The 20556-nt window shown below is 45.7% G+C and overlaps 1 protein-coding gene across 8 annotated transcripts in view; it reads left to right on the forward strand.

Moving 5' to 3' along the window:
* The first annotated feature begins 388 nt into the window (after positions 1-388).
* Positions 389-20556, forward strand: part of HIBCH (3-hydroxyisobutyryl-CoA hydrolase) — a 144033-nt gene continuing 123865 nt past the window's right edge. For 2 of the 8 annotated variants that reach the window (XM_059168588.1, XM_059168586.1), the window contains exons 1-2: positions 392-572; positions 7506-7548. Coding sequence is in view for 3 of the 8 variants with exons in the window: in XM_059168586.1 (XP_059024569.1) it covers positions 541-572; positions 7506-7548 (75 nt within the window). In the remaining 5 variants the exon portion in view is untranslated. Of the gene's footprint in view, positions 573-940; positions 1723-7505; positions 7549-20556 lie in introns of those variants that run through there. The other 6 variants (XM_059168587.1, XM_059168589.1, XM_059168590.1 and 3 more) reach the window with 5 other exon arrangements.

The following is a 20556-nucleotide window of genomic DNA, read 5'->3' on the forward strand; positions in this document are numbered from 1 at the left end:
TTATTTGATAGAGGGGTGAGGGGCAGAGAGAGACTCTCCAGAGCACCCCCCCCCACTGAGAGGTGAGCCCAACATGGGGCTGGAACCCTGATCCTGAGATCCCGATCGCAGCCAAAGCCGAGCAGAGTCCCATGTGTAACGCACCAGGCAACCAGGGGCCCCAGCCTGGAGCGACCTCTTTCCTCCCAGTCCTCCAGGCTCGGAGCCAGGCCACTCCTTCCGCCCGGCCCCACCCGGCCTCCGCCTTCGCCAAAGCCCCGCCCCTAACCAAGCCCCACCTCCATCCTCTTCCCCCGCCCTCCCCCCATTTCCGCCCGCAGCTGTTTTCGCCCCGCCCCTCTGCGTCGCGCCGCCGTCGAGGGGGCGGGGCGGAAAGCCCGTCGTGGGCCTCTCTGGCCGCCTGGAGGACCTGTCCTCTGTGTCCCGCGGCGCAGGGCGGAGCCGGGCGGCGGTGGGCGGGTCTGATAGGAGACCACGCGAGATCGCGAGATACCGCGGGGCAACGCCCCCTGGCACCTTCCGCGCGCGGGTTCCTGAGCCATGGGGTCGCCGACGTGGAGGCTCGTGTCCGGGTGAGCGAGCAGCGGCCTAGCGCGGGCTCCCGGGCTGTCGCCGAGGGACAGAGGGTCGCGCGCCGCGGGGGACGGCCCGGCCTCGGAGTCCCCGGCGGCCGTCGGGGGCACGACTCGGACCCGAGCGCACGCCCCGCCGCGCCCCGCCCCTTCCTTCACGGCGCGGTGCGGTGCGGTGCGGCGTGCGGGGCTGCGGCGTGCGGGGCTGCGGCGTGGGGGCCGCCGGCGTGGGGGCCGCCGGCGTGGGGGCCGCCGGCGTGGGGGCCGCCGGCGTGGGGGCCGCCGGCGTGGGGGCCGCCGGCGTGGGGGTCGCGGGGCTGCGGCGTGCGGGGCGTGCGCGGCCGGTTCTGGGCGGCCCCGAGGCGCGCGTCTGCCGGCCGCCGGCGCTGGTCCGGGCGCGGGGCTTCTCCGGCGGCGGCCCCGGGGCGGTGTGCGCGGAGGTCGGGCGCCTGCGCCGCGGGGACACCGCTGAGCCGCCTCGGACGCCTGCGGAACCCTGTGTCCCCGCGCGCTCTGGCCCTGCCCCGTGGGCTCCACTCGTTCGTACGTGCCGCGGCCCTGCAGCTCCGGCGTCCTGGGGAGCGCCCCAGGTCAAGACAGCTCTCGGGTTCTCTGGTCGCGTCTGTCCGGGGCGCGAGTCCCGCCGCCTGCACGGGTCGTCCGCTGCGGGTTCGCACCCGAGTGTGACCCGCACGCGCCGGGGCTCGCGGCGTCCGGGAGCGGTTCGCGGTGTTTGACGTTCTCGGACTTCTCCCGCGCGCAGCCTCCGCCTGGGACCCTTCCTGCGGATCCCGATTCCCAGCCGATCCTCTGGCAGAAGCCCGACTCTGCACCCCTGAGTCGGGTCGCTTCTGCCCGTGCCTGCGGCCGTCCTGCTGAAGGTCACTTCACGGCCCGCCGCCCCTTTGCTGAGAAGTTCTCAGAGGTGTCCGCCTCCCGGTGGAATCAATAAGAACTCCCTAGTCCTGCTTCCAACACTCGGCCCGACGTGGCTTCATGGATTCTGCACCGCTTAGGGTTATAGTCTAGCTTCCGGGAGTTCTAGACCCTTCCCGGGCCCTGTAGCCCACCTGGCTGCTTGCTACTGTTTCTCATGAAGACTTTTGAAGTCCCAAAAGAAAGCAGACGAGAAACCAATATTTAAACAAAGGTAATACTTAGTAGCAAACTCCGATAAGTGTCCTGAAGGGAAGATACAAGTATGAGAGAGATTTGGAAGTGAAGGGGGGGCTCTTCCAAGAGGTCCATCTTTCCGGTGGCCCAGAGTCCTCCCGGCTTTGGGCATCGGCATTGTTCCGGCGCTTGCTCCTGGAGCTGCCTCCTCGTCTTCTACATTGTTGTTTCCCCAGGCTCAGTATTAGATTCTCTTACATTTTGTTCTGGGTTAGGAGTCACGGACCCGAAGGCAGAAGCTAGGAAGGAAGCATTGAGTAATGCTGGCTAGACCTCAGCAGGGTGGGGCCTAGTACGGAACCTGTGAGTTAGAGAAAGTCTCTGTCGCAGGAGGCTGGCTTCTCATCCCGGCAGGCCATGTTGCCATTGTAGAATGGAGACCCAAGCTTTCTGTAACTATTTTTTCTGGGAAACTGAATTTTTTGGTGAATCTCTTGATCTTAAATGTCTAGTTTTAAAACACTGCTGACCAGACAAAGCACATTAGTAGACCCGGGCAGCGTTCAGGCCACTGGTTTTCAGCTACAGCTGTCTCATTCCTCAAGGACGGGTGAGACGTGCTTACACCTCAGCGGTTATCTTTGAGCCTGACTTTGTGACCTAGCTTCGGTTCTGACGTCTCTTTCAAACTCCGGTCTCTCCACTTGCTGTTGAATGTTTCCGTTTATGTCAATACAGTCTCAAGAAACTGAACATGGACTTCATATTTCATTCTACAGACCAGCTCGTTTCCTGGCCCGCCTTTTCAGTACCTGTAGTCTCTTAGCTATCCAAGCTTGACCTCTTATAATTGTTTTTAGCGAGGTTTTTTTTCCTTTCCGTTGAGTTTGAACTTCATAATATCTCCTAAGAAATCATTCCTGTGTTTCTACAGCTGCTGTTCATCAATTCATGCCTGAATTTCTTGGTCTTGGGCTTGATTTTCTGTTCTATTCACCTTCTACCTTGCCTACTTCAGCTATAATCTTCATTAAGCACTATTTTTTAAAAAAAGATTTTATTTATTTATTTGACAGAGATCACAAGTACGCAGAGAGGCAGGCAGAGAGAGAAGGAAGCGGGCTTCGTGCTGAACAGAGAGCCCGATGCAGGGCTCAATCCCAGGACCCTGAGACCATGACCTGAGCCGAAGGCAGAGGCTTAAGCCACTGACCCACCCAGGCACCCCAAGCACTATTTTCATTATTTCATCTTAAACAGTTCCATGAAGAGTTTAATTTTGTAAACTCATGTGTGATTTATTGAGTAATTTGCGGAAATCTCCTAAATCCTAGTGTTCTCATCCTTCTAAGACAGTTGTTTCTAACTTCAGCATGTATCAGAATCACCTGGAGGGTTTGTTAAGCACAGATTTTTGGGCTCACCCCGAAGTTTTGAATTCAGTAGGTCTGGGGTGGGGCTGACAATTTGCATTTCTGACTTGTGCCCCTGGGATGCTGATGGTGCTGGTCCAGGTGCCACACTTTGAGAACAGCTGCTCCCAGCAGGCAAGTTGAGCACCACCTGGAGGAAGGAAGTCTGATAAAGTGATTTAGTAAATTAGTAGTAGTAGCATGTCCTCTTCATGTCCACCAGATGGCAGTGCTGGAGCCACCAGGAGGGAAAAAGAAGCCCTTCAATTCAGAATTATTTGGGACTGAATAGTCAAATACCTTTTTGAGATGTTAATACCAGATTTTAGATAACGGTTGAGTAGAAATTGGAACAAGTAAAATTAATGTGATTATATGGAGTCTGGTAAGGAACATGCTTATACTTAGGTTTTTCTGTTTTGTAGCAATTGGTCCAGAGCTTTTGGGGATCTTTAAAATTCTGTTCACAGTGCTGTGCACTTGCACTTTGTAGGTGTACATTAACTTTCTTTGAATGAGCTGCAATTCTGTCTCATGAGTGAAACTAGAACTTGAAGCTAGGTTTGGGTTCTCTGTGCCACAGGTGGTGCTTAAACTGCTGATAAGACATTGAACTGGCATTTGGGTACTGGTCTCATTAAGGAGTTCAGAGTTATTCTGGATCTAAAGAAATTAGTGCTTACATTTTTCTTTCTTAATTCAGTTTTATCTTTTTGGAAGTTTTTAAGTTCAAAAAAATTTTAAAAATGGTACTTCAGGGGGAGCTTGGGTGGCTCAGTGAGTTAAGCCTCTGCCTTCAGCTCAGGTCATGATCTCAGGGTCCTGGGATCGAGCCCCACATTGGGTTCTCTGCTCAGCGGGGAGCCTGTTTCCCCTCCCCATTCCACTCCCCACCTGCCTCTCTGCCTACTTGTGATCTCTCTCTGTCAAATAAATAAAAAAATAAAATCTTTTTAAAAAAAGATGGTGCTTGAGGGTAAATATTGTTCACATTTTAAAAGCCTATATGAAATCCCTATTTAGAGAATACCCCTAAATAAGCTAGTATTTGTCACTTCAGTTTAATTTTTTCATAAAATACTGATTTAAAAAAATTTTTTTAAAAATTATTTTATTTATTTGACAGACAGAGATCACCAGTAGAGGCAGGCAGAGAGAGGGGGGAAGCAGGCTCCGGGCTGAGCAGGGAGCCTGATGTGGGGCTCGATCCCAGGACCCTGGGATCATGACCCGAGCCAAAGGCAGAGGCCCAACCGACTGAGCCACCCAGGCGCCCCTAAAATACTGATTTTTTTTTTAATATTTTATTTATTTATTGGACAGAGAGAGAGAGATCACAAGTAGGCAGAGAGAGAGAGGAGGAAGCAGGCTCCCCGCTGAGCAGAGAGCCCAATGTGGGACTGGATCCCAGGACCCTGAGATCATGACCCGAGCCGAAGGCAGCGGCTTCACCCACTGAGCCACCCAGGGGCCCCTAAAATACTGATTTTAATGGCAACTTTTTTGAATCATTTGGGGAAGCTTCCAACAAATGCTTATTTGTGCCTGTGCCCCACCCCCAGAGTTTGATTTAATTGGTCTTGGGTATGAACTGGGCTTTGGAATGTTTTACCGGAGTTTCCAGTTGATTCTAATGTGCAGACAAGTTGTGGAATTACTGGGCTAGAATAAGTATGTTACTTGTGGTAAGACAAGTTCAAAATATGCTAGTCTAGAAATGTGAAGTGACAGATTTAAACAAGTTAGTGTTTTTCCTTTTTGGGGGGATAGTAGTATTCAATTTAAAGGTAACATAAGAAGGTAAAAAGAATTCTGGAGAGATGTATTACAAATATTTTCATAAATTCAGTCACCTAAAATGTGGTTACAATGGTGACAATGGGAATATTACGTTTTTTGTTTTGTTTTTAAAGATTTTATTTATTTATTTGACCGAGAGAGAGATCACAAGCAGGCAGAGACGCAGGCAGAGAGAGAGGAGGAAGCAGGCTCCCCTATGAGCAGAGAGCCCAATGCAGGGATCGATCCCAGGACCCTGAGATCATGACCTGAGCCGAAGGCAGAGGCTTTAACCCACTGAGCCACCCAGGCACCCTATATTGGTTTTTTTTAGTGCCTCAGCTAAACAGTTGCCCCTCAGATCTCAAAGTATCCTTGAAAAATTAATGCCTTGGTGATTTATAATTTCCCTCAGGTAGTATATGTATCAAACCCCATGCACAGTCCTTAATCAGGCTGCTGCTACAGATTTCCACCTTTGACCTTATTTCAAAAATCTTAAATTTCACTTCTTGATCCCACCTGGGATGGAGCCCAAAGCATCAAGCTTCCTGCTCAGTGGCGAGCTTGTTTCTCCCTCTCCTGCTGCCCCTGCTTGTGCTCTCATGCACTCTTTCTGTCGAAGAAATAAAATCTTAAAAAAGCTTAAAGCATAAAAACACAATTTGATGAATTTTCACAAACCAAACCTATCCATTTTGCTGGCACCTGGATCAAGAAAAGAAGATAGTACAATGGGGCCCCTGGGTGGCTCAGTGGGTTTAAACCTCTGCTTTTGGCTCAGGTCATGACCTCAGGGTCTTGGGTTCGAGCCTCCAATTGGGCTCTCTGCTCAGCGGGGAGCCTGCTTCCTCCTCTCTCTGCCTGCCTCTCTGCCTGCTTGTGATCTCTGTCTGTCAAATAAATAAATAAAAATCTTCGAAAAAAAAAAGTACGAGCATCTCAGAGGCCTTCCTCATGTTCCTTCTAGTCACTGCTTTTACTTATTTAATTGTAGTGTTCACGAAGTACTGAAAAGTGCTCTTCTGAAGTCTGTAGCTCAGTTTTTGTACATATGTATTCAGTCCTGTAACCATCATCTGGATAGAGGTAATTTTTACCACTCCAGATTTCCTCCTGCCCCTTCCCAGCTTCCCCCACCTTCTACCATTTTGACTTCTGTTCTTACAAATCACTTTTGCCAAGCTGTGTCCTAAACTTTGTATGCCTAGCCAAACACTTTTGAAACAAACTTAGAGGTGTTACATTTATTTTATAGTTTGCTTTCTTTTTGTAATTTCTATCATGACTATTTTCCGTAAGTATTATTTAAATATGTTTAAATAAACATTTTTGTTGGGTTTGTAATGGTTTTGTATAGATGACCGTTAATAAAAGGTCACTAGAGGTGACTGGACCAAGTTGCTGCCTGCAGCCTTTGCCTCCCCACCGCCAACCCCAAGGTCAGTAAAAAGGAACTCACCTTTAACCTCAGTGGAGCCCATCACCGCAGAAAAAGAACAGCAAGGAGCAGTGGAATATATTAATGATGTACAGAATGCAGTGGACTTGAACAAGCCAATGAGATTTTGAAAGCAGAACAGACGTATAACTCTGCTGACTACCTTTTTTTTTTTTTTTTTTTCAAGAAGACGTTGGAATTGATTTCCTAGATCCTACATTTTTGGGTTAACATGTGTCACTTATCCACCAGTGTCTGCAGTGCACTATTTGACAGGAGTTGAAGTGACAGAATTCTAAGATATTAAATCAGGTTACAGAATAGATCTTTATTTTGATAGAAAACCTTACTTTGAAAGTAAAGCTCTTTCCCAAGAATTTCATCCAAATCAGAGTGGTGATCCGTCTTCAAAGTCCACTGGAATCAAATGGAATTCTAGAAAGGATTTGACAGAATGGTAAAGTTAGATGCAGAGTAAAGTCAGCAGGAAGAGAGAGCATGAGTTTACTCTGGTTTACTGATTTTTTTTTTTTTTTTTTTTTTTTTTTTAGATTTTGTTTTTATTTATTTGAGAGAGAGCATGAGAGGGGAAAGGTCAGAGGGAGAAGCAGGCTCCCCGGTGAGCAGGGAGTCCGTTGTGGGACTCGATCCCAGGACTCCAGGGTCATGCCCTTAGGTGAAGGCAGTCCTGTAACCAACTGAGCCACCTAGGCGTCCCTTGAGAATCTGATGGGGGTGCAGGTGAGTTCAGGGAAGGTCATCAGAGATGGTATTTGGCCGAATCTGTTACAGTGCTGCTTGGTTCTTGACAAATGATGAAGGGGGTGAAGGTGATGATGAGTTGGAGGAGGGAGAGGAGGAAGATGTAGAAATGACTGATGGAACTCTAGTGGAGTCTAACCTTCTAAAGTTTTCTCCAGGCCCTGGGAGCAATTGCAGTCTTTCCACCTCCCCCACCTCGTGTTCAGCTGCCTTTCTTTTTTTTTTTTTTTTTGAAGTCCTTTCTCCTTTATATCATGGTTTCCAATTTGTCTTGGGGGGACATACCTTGAACAGAATGAAGGGGAAAAGAATCTCTACCCATTTTTGTTTCAAATTCACTTTTTTCCTAATACCTTTTAGAAGACGCTAAAACAAAAGGAAATGTGGTGTTTATGACTGAGATATTGTATTCTACATTTGTTTCAGGTTTAATTCATTGAACAGGATTAATGTCATACTGCAGCATTTGGTAAGTTTGCATTTTGTTTTGTTGGCATTGTTAGATTATGATGTGTAATGTAAAATGTCATCGTTAGGGAAGTAGAGGAATATTGGCAGATTTTGTTGTCCTTCTTGCGCCATGGTTCCCAATTTTATAGTGTCAAGGCTTGACACATAACTAGGAGATGGTATAAGGTTATGCATAAGAGCATGGACCTTCAAGTCAGAATGCTTGGGTTTACGTAATGGGTCTACTACTTAATCTTTGGTAGGTTACCTCATCTCTCTCAACTTCTTTTTAGACATTATAAGGTGGATATAATAATACCTATCTTAGAGTGCTTATGAATAATAAATACTTCATTTAAAAATCTAGTGCTTGGCGTGTAATCATTTCATACCTGCTAGCTACAGTTGTACTTAAAATAGTCTTCCGGAGCTTAGATGCCTTGGGTACCCTTTCAGAGATACTTTTAGTTTACCATTTTAGGAGGAAGAAATAATTTTTATTCATTTTTGTTTCTCTGTGCTATGGACTGAGTCTTTGTACCATCCCAGAATTCATATGTTGAAATCTAATACCCAATGCGATGGTATTTGGCGGTGGGGCCTTTAGGAGATGATTAGGTCATGAGGGTGCTATTCTCATGAATGGGGTCAGTGACTCTATAAGAGACACCCCGGAGAGCTTCCTCACCTGTTTTGCCTGATGAGGAGGACACAGTGAGAAGACAGCCTTCTGTGAACCAGAAAGAGGGACTTCATGAGGCACTGAATTAGCAGGTCCCTTGATTTTGGACTTACCAGCCTTTAGAATTGTGAGACGTGTTGTGCTGAGCCCTCCAGTCTGTGATATTTTTCTTAAAGCAATGCAGACGGACCAAGTACTCTCGTATAGTCTGACAGGCGCCTTGCACATAAAAATAAGCACTTACTGTAGGTCACGTCCTCTTCCAAGCACTTGGTGAGTACTGCTCAGTTGGTTCTCTTTGTGGTCCTGTAGAGTCGGCACTACAGATCTTTTATCTGCAATTCTGAAACCTCAGACTCAAAGGTTTGTGGTTAGTTTGTGATAAGTGCATTTTGTGACAAAAATCGGACTTGAACGTCCTTGAAGCCCTTTTGTCTTTCTTCTAACAAGTGCAGATGTTCACAGTTGATGCAGAAGCGTTAAAGCGTTTTATCGCAGTGTGCTGACCAGGTTCCACTTGGGATTTTTTATTTTCTTTAATACATATTGTGTTACCTTTCCAAAATCTAGAAAATTTTCTGGATTTCAAAACACATCCGGACCCAAGGGTTTTTGGTTAAGGGATTATGGCCTTACCCCTATTTAATGGGTTAGAAGTGGAGGGACGAGAGGCTGTGTAATATACCTCCGTGTCATCAGCTGGTAAATAGAGTGGGATTTGAGTCAAGTCTGGCTCCGTCGACTTCCCTGCTGCGCTCCCTTGCAGCTGGCGTAGAGTGGGTGTTGGGTACCGATCGCAGAATGCGTCTCAGGCCTGAGTGGAGACGAGCAACTAAAGACTGGAGTCCCCCTTCCTACCCTTGATATTTCAGCACGTAGGCATAGCAACTGAGGAGCTTCCTGGAAAGAGAACATAAAACATGCTGCTGACTCACATTTACACGTCAGCCCCCGGGTAGAGGAGAACCGTAAGACGGAATCCAGTTCACCTGGACTGTGGTTACCTAAGGCACAAACTGCACCCAAGGAAGGGAGGTAAACCGAACTTCTTCAGGGCCTGAGGGCTGAATTGTCTTGGTCCCAGGGTTGGCTTTTAGATGCCCTTCAGAAGTAGGCTGTTTCCCACGCAGTCCTTCTGTGGCCCTAATGTTTGAGTCTGTAGGCTCCAAGAGTCTGTTTTCTGGTGCACGGTATGCTTGTTCTAGGTGGCAAGAATGGTGACATAGGAGAATGGAGGTTACATTCAGGGCTTTCTGAGTGTCTGTTATACGGAGTGCGAAGCAGTGATGGGCGTGGAGAGTTTACCCAGGATCGGATGTGGAGAGACTCTGTGGATGTTTTTGAAGTTGATAAGGAGTCATAGACCATTTCTGAATGACAGGGACAAGATTGAAATTGTGTTTTAGCAAAATTGCTCTGATGGCAGTGTGAAGGATAGACTGTCAGGCAGAGGTTCTGGAGATCTGCCAGGAAGGAAGATTGTGGTGATCCTGCGTGGTTACAATATGAGAATCGAACAGGGTGAATAGATAAGAGAGTCATTTTGGAAATGGATTCTCTGGTACTTGGGAACTGCCTCAGATTGTTGGCAGAGAGGGGAACAAGTAGGAATCAGGGAGAACACTAACATCTTGAGCTTTGTTGACTGAGAACATGGTGATGCCTTAACCTGTTGTAGGGAACAGAGGAGGAGAGAGATTTGTTGGGGAGAAATATGTTGGTAAATTTGGTTTTTACCAAATTGATCATGGGGCACATGTCGTTGCTCCTGTTATCCTAGTAGGCAATTGGAAATAGGGGCGTGGGCTTCTGGAGAAGTAAAGATACAGATGAAGGTTTGAGCCAGGCGCTTAGAGATCATAATTGAAGATGTAAAGGAGAAGGTATCACAGAAGGCGAGAGAATAGAGTATTGCCATGTGGAAGAATTGACCAACCCAGTTTGAAGTCCGGAAGGATTGAGTGAAGCTTGAGTAGTCCGCATTTATGAAATGCTGTTTGGTGCTAAGAATCTTGCTTATATTGTGCTTGGTGTCTTATTTGGGTTACAGTAATTTAAATTCAGTGGCATTCAACATTAGCTGGAAATTGATGAAAATCTTAGGAGTGGGAAGGCTATGTGATGGGGATAAAGAGGAAAGTCAGATGTCAAAAAAAATCATGTTCTGCTTCAGGTAGGATATTTTCTTGGGTGTCTCTTTGGTTGCAACCTGGTTTGATGGCAGCGGATGTTACATATAATGAAAGATCTAAGATTGGGATTTGGGTATCGACAGTGCAACTTGCTCTAGGCTTATGTCACAGCAGGACTGCATCACTAGAATGATGAATTGCTCATTCAGCTTATTAAACATTTTTGGGATACCTCCTATGTACCAGGTACTGGTTTTTCCTCAGAGGAAAGTTTTCATTTCTCACAATGTTTATGAAGGCTCTGAAGTGTTTTCCAAAATGTAGCCTGCAAGGAGCACCTGGGTGGCTCAATGGGTTAAGCCTCTGCCTTTGGCTCAGGTCATGATTTCGGGGTCCTGGGATTGAGTCCCACATCGGGCTCCCTGCTTGGTGGGGAGCCTGCTTCCCCCTCTCTCTCTGCCTGCCTCTCTGCCTGCTTGTGATTCTCTCTCTGTCAAATAAATAAAATCTCTAACCCCCCCCCCCACAAAATTAAAAAAAAAAATGTAGTCTGCAAAATACAAGTTCCAAGAGGTAAATATTCCATGAAAAAAAAAGTTTAATCATGTAAGAAAACTGCTCATTGTATTTTAAATGTTTACATTTAATATTTGCATATTAAATACAAAAAATGTAGCAATAAAACTTACTTTACATTGGTTTAAGTTTCCCCCACACTGATTTGACCATGGGCCATTTATCCTCCTCATCCTTTTGTACACTTGGGGGAATGTTGCTACTATGGATTTTGCCAGTGTAGATATTCCAAAGTTGGGTGTGTTTTGGGGATTTTATTTTGGCAGACTTCATGCTTTCAGTTCAGCACAGCTGTGTGTTGATGGTGTTCATATATTTTAGCGAGTTTCCTTCATTTCTCTCTTGAATAGATGTAAATAATGGGTCACTCAGTCTTTACAGGAGTGGAGAAAGTTCTGGGTGAGGGGGATGAAGTGGGTGAGATGATATCATTTGAAGAAGGTAATTGGGACAGTCAGATTAGGAGCTGTAATGGTTAGAGCTTCTGTTCTAGAATGAGAGAAACCTGGTCCTGCCCCAGACCTGTGTGATTCCAGGTAAGTGATCTAACTTCTCTGGGCCTTAGTCTCCTTATCTGTGGAAAGGGGTTCCTGGTATATAATTCATTAGGGGGGATTTTGAGGATTATGTGAAGTGTTTAGTCAAGGGGTTAGCATTGTGTTCATAGAAAACTTTTAAAAAGCAAAGTAGGGGGTGCCTGGGTGGCTCAGTGGGTTGAGCCGCTGCCTTCAGCTCAGGTCATGATCTCAGGGTCTTGGGATCGAGTCCTGCATCGGACTCTCTGCTCAGCAGGGAGCCTGCTTCCTCCCTCTCTCTCTGCTCTCTCTCTGCCTACTTGTGATCTCTTTCTGTCAAATAAATAGATAAAATCTTTAAAAATAAATAAATAAAAAATAAAAAGCAAATTAAAAATCAACAGATTTGCTCGTTGGCTAAGAAAATATTTGTAAATAAAAGTAAATATGGGGGCGCCTGGGTGGCTCAGAGCGTTAAGCATCTGCCTTCGGCTCAGGTCATGATCTCAGGGTCCTGGGATCGAGCCCCGCATTGGGCTCCCTGCTCAGCGGGAAGCCTGCTTCCCCCTCTCTCTCTGCCTGTCAAATAAATAAATAAAATCTTAAAAAATATATATATAAATGTGAACCTGTTGTCTTTCCTGGATGAACAATAAAGATTTAAGAAAGTTCTAATTCCCACCTTAAATTACTTTGCCTTCTTTAAAATAGCTCTGGCTAGAAGCATTTCTTCTTTCCCTTCTGTGTTCTACTGTAGCCTTCTCCCCGCCCCCCAACTTGGAGTTGTACGAGAATTTCATTTCTGACTCTAGTCTGTAATATTTCCTAATATGATAAATTTTTCTTCAGAGAAACCTTTTCTAGGTTTTAGTTAAAAAATTGCGATACTTTTGGAAAAGGGATTTATTTTTTCCTACAGAATTAACATAAATTATGCTAATACTGGAAAGTTCATCTTTTTTTCTTCTACCCTTTTGCTTGAGTAATTTTGTTTAGTGCGCTAATATTTATTTTTAGGTTTTGAGAAGGCCATCAATCTTTCCAGATAGGAAAAAAAATCCTTTTATTCATCTATTCATTTCCGTCATTCTAGTAGCATTAATAGGATATTCTGGAATATTCTTTCCCCAAAGTCTGACTCTCTGTAAAAGTCCTAAAAAACACTTGGCTATAGTTCTTGGAGATCCATGCTGAAAAATACTCGTGCATCCCTATAATAGCAGAAGTTGAAGATCACTCGGTGTTTATCAGTAGGGTCCTGACTCAGTTGGTGTGTGAGGATGCACAGCTGTTCAAAATAGGTAGCGTGCTTGTGCATTCAGCAAAGTCCTGAGAAATTCTGTAGGTTAAATGGCCTGTTTTCAACAGATTGCAAGAAAAAGAGAGGAATGAAGGGAGAGCTTGTAGATTAAAAGACTCGAAAAACAGGAGTGCCTGGGTGGCTCCGTCGGTTAAGTGTCTGACTCTTGACTTTGGTCTCAGGGCATGATCTCCGGGTTGTTGAGCTCAAGCCCCGCATTTGGCTCAGCGCCGGGTGTGACGCTGCTTGAGATCCTTTCCCTCCCTCACCCCTCCTCCCGTCTCTCTCACTCAAGAAAAAAAAAGGCTTAAAAATATATCTATTTAAAAAAAAAAAACCAATGTGTTTTTGCATGTACACTTAGTGTTACTGTAAAAACTAGGACAGTTATATTTTTAGAGAAAGGGAGAGGCCTGGGATTGGGGTGGGTAGGGTAGAGGGCCAAGGGCTTTTGGGGCTGGCTGGGCAGCACTCGGTTTGGGATTTAATTTTTTACACCGCTTACAAACTAAGAGTTAGCCTTCTACTGTCTTATGGATGTTGGCAGAAGATGTGAAGCTCTTGAGTTAGAGCCCAAGGATTCTCCGTGGCATGTGCAGCAGCATTGAATGTCATGTTTGTGTTGGGTTTCTCTTGCTCCCCAAGTTCTACTGGGGTGACACGGAAGGCTCAGATGAATGCATACATATGCAGTGGGTCGCATTATAGGTCAGCACTGCTGAATACGGGCAATCTGCTGGTTTGTAGCAGAACCTGCTCTCCTGTCCCAGAGGGGGACATCACCTTTTTTTTTTTTTTTTTTTAATTTAAACTTACTTGCAGCAAATACAGCCCTGAAAATGACCGAGGCAAAGAGCACGGTCAGGCCCTTGGGTTCATGACGTACATGGCACTAGAGTACAAGGAGACCCCAGGGCCCATGGCAGGCAGTGTATTCTGACAGCCAAGTCAGAAGTGAGTCATTGCAGACGTACGTGGTAGAAGGTGTCCAGACTGGAGTAGGGATTAGTGGGCTAGTCCAGTATGACTGTTGTCCTTTTACATCAAGGGAAGATGCGGAGATCGGTGTACCAGGAGGAGGCCATGTGAAGAGTGGAATTAGGCTGCTGCAAGGCGAGGGTCTGTCAGAAGCCGGGACCGCAGCCTGGAACAGATCTGGCCCAGCCGTCTCGAGAGGAGTGTGGTCTCTGATACCCTCATCTCGGGCTCGTCGCCTCCAGGCCGTGAGACAGTAGCTCTCTGTTGTTGAAGCCATTTAGTTTGTGGTTCTTCGTTACAACAGCCCTAGCAAATGAATACAGCCCCCATGCCATGTTTGTCAGAATTAAGAACGTTGGTATATTACTGTTAACCTGAAACTTTATTTGGATTTCACCATTTTTTCCCTTAACATTCTGTTTCAGGATCCAAGCCAGAATACCATATTGCATTTCTTTGTCATGTCTCCTTCGTTTTCTGTAGTCTATGACAGTTTCTGAGTCTTAATTTTTTTTGTGACCTTGAATGTTTGTGGGGGGAGTGTTAGCCTATAGAATATCCTCTAATCTGGGCTGTGTGTGTTCTTGTTTGTTGTGAATCATCAGACTGCAGTTGAAGGCTTTTTTTTTTTTTTTTTTTTTTTGAAGAGAATATCACAAAGGAAAAGCCCTTCTCATCACATTGTGACAGGGTATCTGGGCTTTGATGGATGCGTCTGCGGTTAGTGACAGTCACGTAACACAGCGGGTGATGCTGACCTTTATTACTCGGTTGAAGTTGTGTTTGTTGGGTTTCTCCTCTCTCAAGTTATTTTCCCCTTTTCACCTTCTGTTCTTTGGAAGCAAGCTCAGCCCACACTCAGAGGGTGAGGGGAGTAAGCTCTGCCTACTGGGAGGGGGATTTTTACATATATTATCTGGAAATCTTCTGTAGGGAAGATCGTTCTCCATTGATTTATTCAGTAATTTGTATCAGAGTGGACTCAGTGATTTTTATTTTATTCTTTGGGTTATACTCCAGTTTCACATTTGTTGTGTTGTTACTGAGATTCTTCTCGCTTTGGCCATTAGGAATTCCTTCATTTCGGTTCTTGTGTCCTTTTGATATGATCCTGTCCTTCTAATAGCTATATATTTTTAACACCTCCTTACTTTTTGGTACTAGAAGGTGTGCTCTGGGCTCTCATGTTTTCCTTATCAGGAGTCAGACATTTCTTCAGGGAGCCCTGGTTGTCTTTATTGGAATCAAGATCTGCGCCTTGGGAGTGCTCTTTGATACTGGGGGATGATGGCTTTCTCCGGGGCACAGAGCAAGGGTGATGTGTGTGTGTAGAGCAGAGTATATGAACACGGCATACTAACTCGAGCGTCTGTACCTGTCTGTGGTCGTCTCCCTGTTCCGTGTGTCTATCTCAGCTTCGCTCAAGTTCATACTGTTGACATCCCCAGTGCCACAGGGCGGGGCTCATATGGCTTCCCTTCTTGCTTATCGTAACTTTTCTCTGTTGCGCGTTTCACCTTAGTGTACCTGCAAAGCAGTTTCAGAATTGTGAACCACCCCCAGGAAAAACGAATTTACCAACCAGAGCACAGTATTGATGTACAGTTAGTTCCTTTTGTATTCAAATGACTGTTTTCCAGAGTTCTGTAGGGTTGCTCCCCTGCAGCTACCACCACGATTACTCAGTGAGGTTATGTCATACGTGTGTAATTCAGTTAGATTTGTCCTAGTCTGCATTCCGTGTTGGAATTCCATGGCGTCTTAGCCATCTTAAATGTATGCAGACCAGACATTTCGTGACATCTGTGTCTGTGGGTTTTGACAGATGCCTAAATCCTGCATCTACCACCTCAAGACGATATAAGCGGTTCTTTGACCCTAAAACTGCCCCTGGCTTCACCTGCCCCCAACCACTGATCTGTGTTGTCCCTCTAAAGTTTTGTCCTTTGTAGAATGTCTTAGGAATAGAATCATACAATATATGGGCTTTGGGGTTTGGGATCCTTTCAATTGACAAAATGCATTTTGTCAAAATTTGTCAAAATGTTATGTGAATTGATAAAATTGATCATTTTTATTACTGAATGGTATACCATTTTGGGATAAATTGTCCATTTCTGTGTTGAAGAGCATTTTAATTACTTCCAGTTTTTATCAATTATGTTACCAAACATTTTTTTGTACAGGTTTTTGTGTGAACATAACTTTTTAATTACTTGGGTAAATGCATGTGGTGGAACAGCTGGGTTGTATGGTAAATCTATGTGTAACTTTATAAAAATTTGCCAGATTGTCTCCCAAAGTGGTCATACGATTTTACATTTTCAAGATCGAGCATGTCTTTTGTTCTGTATCTTTGGCAGCATGTTGTTGTCTGTTTTTGGATTCTAATGTGTGAAGTGTTATCTCATTGTGGTTTTAATTTGCATTTTGCTAATGATCTCCTGATGATTTTTGAGCATTTCCTATGTTTGTCATCCTTCTATGTTTGGTGAAGATCTTCGGATTTTTTTTTTTTTTTTTGGCCCATTTAATATTGGGTTGTTTTTCTTATTGAGGTGTTTTTTTTATTACCCCCCTTTTTGTTTTTTAGAGAAAGAGTGAATGGTTGGTGGGGAGGGACTGAGGGAGAATGAGAGAATCTTAAGCAGGCTCCATGCCCAGCATGGGTCCCAACACAGGGCTCAGTCTCCTGACCCTGAGATCATGACCTGAGCCTAAATCAAGAGTTGAATGCCTAACTGACTGAGTCACCCATGTGCCCCTTTCTTACTGAGTTTTAAGAGTTGTTTATATATTTTGGATGCAAGTTCTTTACCAGATATGTGAAAGCCAAGTGTTTTCTTCCAATTTCTGGCTTGTCTTTCATTTTCTTAATAGTATCTTTTGCAGAATGGAAGTTTTTAATGTTGATGTAATTCAGTTTATCAGTGTTTTTCTTTTATGGATCATGCTTTTGGTGTTGTATTCCGTTAAGCCTTAATGTTTGAAAGACATTCTGAACCAGAGTTTCCGGGATGCGGCCCTTACAAGTGTTTCTGTCCCTCCCCCAGGGATAGGGTGCTTTTTTTCTTTGCCCCCACCCCCACCCCGCAGTTGTGGTTCGTAAACACTGTCCCTGGAGATTAAGGCTTTTGTTTCACAGGCCTCCATTTCTATCCCCCCACTGCATCGAGGCTCCACTAGAACCCTGGGCTACAGGCTTTGAAGTCCTTCCTCACTCCCCTGCAAATTTAGCCTTTTTGCTTTTTACGGAAGATGAGGGGAAAGGATTTAGCTGCACCTGCTGTTTCTCTACCCCAGCCAGTACCACACCGAGGAGCTTCCTTCAGTTTTCCCGGGGAGAGCCTGGCTGGGGTCCAGGAGGAAAAGCCAGCCCGGATCGAAATTCCTGCATGACTGTAACCCGCAGGAGCTTCATACTATCACATTTGCCCACACTTGGTCTCTAGCAAGTCATCAAAAATTCTAATTAATCTTCCTGAAAGCTTTTGCCTGCAGCTAGCAAATATTCTGGTCCTGTGTCTCCCTGAAGGCACCTGCCACTCTCCAGCTTTTACTCCAGCCGCTTGCCCTGTCACCTCATTCTCTGGCTGAGCTTCCCAGAAACCATTACTTTGCAGTCTGCTCCGCCTTTCTTCTTGTTTCAAGGTCGCGATGAGCATCTTTCAATATCTCTGAGCTATAGTTTCAGCTCTTAGCATCTCTGAAACCAAAGAATAAAGCTTTAAAGGATTGCCTCTGGTATTGGGTGATAATTTATATAAACTGTTCAGTGAAAACGATCATGAAACTTTTTTTTGACAGGGGCCTGGTAAATTGCACTTGGTTCAAACAGAAATTTAATTAGTATGGAAAGTTTATTAATACTTGTATTTAACATGTTTATATGATATGAAAACTTTTTTCTGTATTTTAAGATTGAAAATGATGTGGATATCTAAAACTGCAGCTTTTATAGTGTTTCGTCTGTCTTTTTCTGTGATTAAGGGTTGATCTAAGAAATAGAACCACTGTGGGTATTGAAGGGGAGAAGGTGCCTTGTCCTTTGAACACAGCGAGATATCAAATCATTCCAAACACCCAGGAAGTTGGTCTGAAGACTGAGAGAACGAACTGCACAGCTAGAGGGAGACCCGAGACCACGTGGCAGAAGATAGGAGGTGTGGAGACCTGATTTGGGGACAAAAGAATCATGGATGCTTTGTAGGGGAGGGAACCCTGATCAGGGAGAGAGGAGAGAAAGAGACTGAGTGTGAGTGCAAGTGCACACACAGGGTGCAGGGCGTTGCACAAGAAGAACATGTCTCCCAAACAAGGGAGGCTGATAATGGCAAGTTTTTACAAGCATCCGAGCTCAAAGTCTGAAGTTGGAGGAGTCCATGCCATTACTGGGGTGGAGCCTGGCAGGTATAGAGGTGCTCTGTGGAGGAGGAGGGCAGAGGCCCGGTTGTGGACAGCGTGGTTTGAAGATCCCCTGGGTTGCGCTGGGAGACAGTCTGAGCCAGTGGACACCATTGAGCTGCTCTGTTCATTAGCATAAGAAACAGCTTCTGAGGGCCTCTAACCTGGATGCTGGCTTTTTGCTGTGTTTAACCATAAGCTCCAAGCCCCTGTGCGTTCCATGTATCTGCCCTTCTGGGACAAAACAGCACTAGCCACAGCCCCGTGAGACCCTCCCCAGAGGATCAGCGGATGTTAGCACCGTGCTGTATCCCTAAAGTGTGGAGTTTTGAAACCCAGCCAGCATGCTTGAGGTAGAACAGAGGAGTACTGACTGGGCCAGCGGGCGGGCACACAGCTCGGAAAAGACAGGGTGAAGGCAGGGATCTGAGGGAAGCCTGGGACAGATGAGCGGAGATTGTTTTCTCTTTTGTGAGTGTTTGCTCAACAGTGGCAGGCACAAACTCCCCTCTCTGGGGACAGGAGAGCTGGCCGATGTCATTTTTATCCCCACCCGTCAGCAGACAGGCTTCGGTGAGCAGCACAGTGCCCACAGTGGAGGCTTTGGGCACATACACTAGGCCTTGCTCCCTGTGCAGTGCTTTTTTCACTAGGGCAAGTGTGCCTGAGAGAGCAGCAGTGAGTCCCCCCCGCCCCCCGCCCCGCCCCCCGCCTCTCACCCACCAGTGTTGACCATAAAGTGCAGAGCTTCAGCTCTAGGGGGAATAGGATCTAGCTGCTTTTAAGGAGCAGACCAGAACACATCAAGTTAACACTTGCCACACGGTGGACAAGGCCCGAATATTCCCACTGCAAGCAAGGAGGAACTCTGCAGGGGACTGACCTGAAGGAAGGAGCAGGGAAAACAAGTGCAGAATGCACACAGCAGACACCAGAAACCCTTTCTGAAGTGTCAGGCCCAGGGCAGTGTGTGACTTCTTCATAATGTAGCCGTTACTCTCAGGAGCAGGAAACATAGCAGGCTTTCCTGACACACAGATACCTAGACAAAGTGCCGAGAGGCAGGAATTAATCCCAAAAGAAAGAACAAGAGAGGTCAGGGCCAGGGAGCTAATGAAAACAGATACAAGTAATATACCTGAACCAGAATTTAAAACAACAATCATAAGGACACTAGCTGGGTTTGAGAAAAGCATAGAAGACTCCAGGGAGTCCCTTACTGAACAGATAGAAGACCTGAAAACTAGTCAGGCCAATATAAAAAAATGCTATTACCAAGATGCAAAACTGACTGGATGTAATCACCACAAGGATGGAAGAAGCAGAGGAATGATTAAGTGATATAGAAGATAAATTATGGAAAATAATGAAGCTGAGGGGCACCTGGGTGGCTCATTTTGTTAAGTGACTAACTTCGCCTCAGGTCATGATCTCAGGATCCTGGGATAGGGCCCTGTGTCAGGCTCCCTGCTCCGTGGAGAGTCTGCTTCTCCCTCTCCCTCTGCTCCTCCTCCCGCTCATGTGCACACATGTGTGTGCATGTGTTCTCTCTCTCAAATCTTAAAAAAAAAAAAAAAAAAAAAAAAAAAAAAAGAGGCTGAAAAGAAGAGGGAAAGAAAATTATTGGATCACAAATGTAGACTTAGGGGACTCAGTGACTCCATAAAGCTTAATTACATTTGTATCATAGGAGTCTCAGAAGAAGAAGAGAGAGGAAAAGAGGCAGAAGGATTATTTGGGCAAATTATAGCTGAAAACGATTCTAATCTGGGAAAGTAAGCATCCAAAGGAGGTACGGAGAACTCCTATCACAATCAACAAAAACACCAGCACCAAGATAGATCATAGTGAATTTTGCAAAATACAGAGATAAGGAAAGAATCCGGAAAGCAGCAAGGGAAAGAAATCCTTAACCTACAGGGGAAGATACATAAAGTAAGCAGCACCTCTCTCCACAGAAATTTGTCAGGTCAGAGGGCAGTGGCATGGGATATTCAGTGTGCTAAATGAAAAATATGGAGCCAAGGATACTTAATCCAGCAAGGCTGTCATTCAAAATAGAGATAATGAGTTCCCCCCACCAAAACCAAAACAAAAACAAAAAACCCAAAACTAAAGGTGTTTGTGACCACTGAACCAGCCCTGCAGGGAATATTACAGGGGCTCTTTGAGTGGGAAAGGAGGACCGACAGCAACGCAGAGAAAAGCTCCAGAAGCACCAACTTCACAGGTGACACGATGGCACTGAATCCACTAGCAGTGATCGCTCTGAATGTAACTGAACTAAGTGCTCCAATCAGACATAGGGTATCAGAATGGATTAAAAATAAGACCCGTCTATATGCTGCCTATAAGAGACTCATTTTAGACCTAAAGACACCTGCAGATTGCAAGTGACGGGATAGGGGATAGAAAACCATCTATCCTGCTAATGGGCATC

Source organism: Mustela lutreola, chromosome 3 (assembly GCF_030435805.1).
Source record: "Mustela lutreola isolate mMusLut2 chromosome 3, mMusLut2.pri, whole genome shotgun sequence".
NCBI lineage: Eukaryota > Metazoa > Chordata > Mammalia > Carnivora > Mustelidae > Mustela > Mustela lutreola.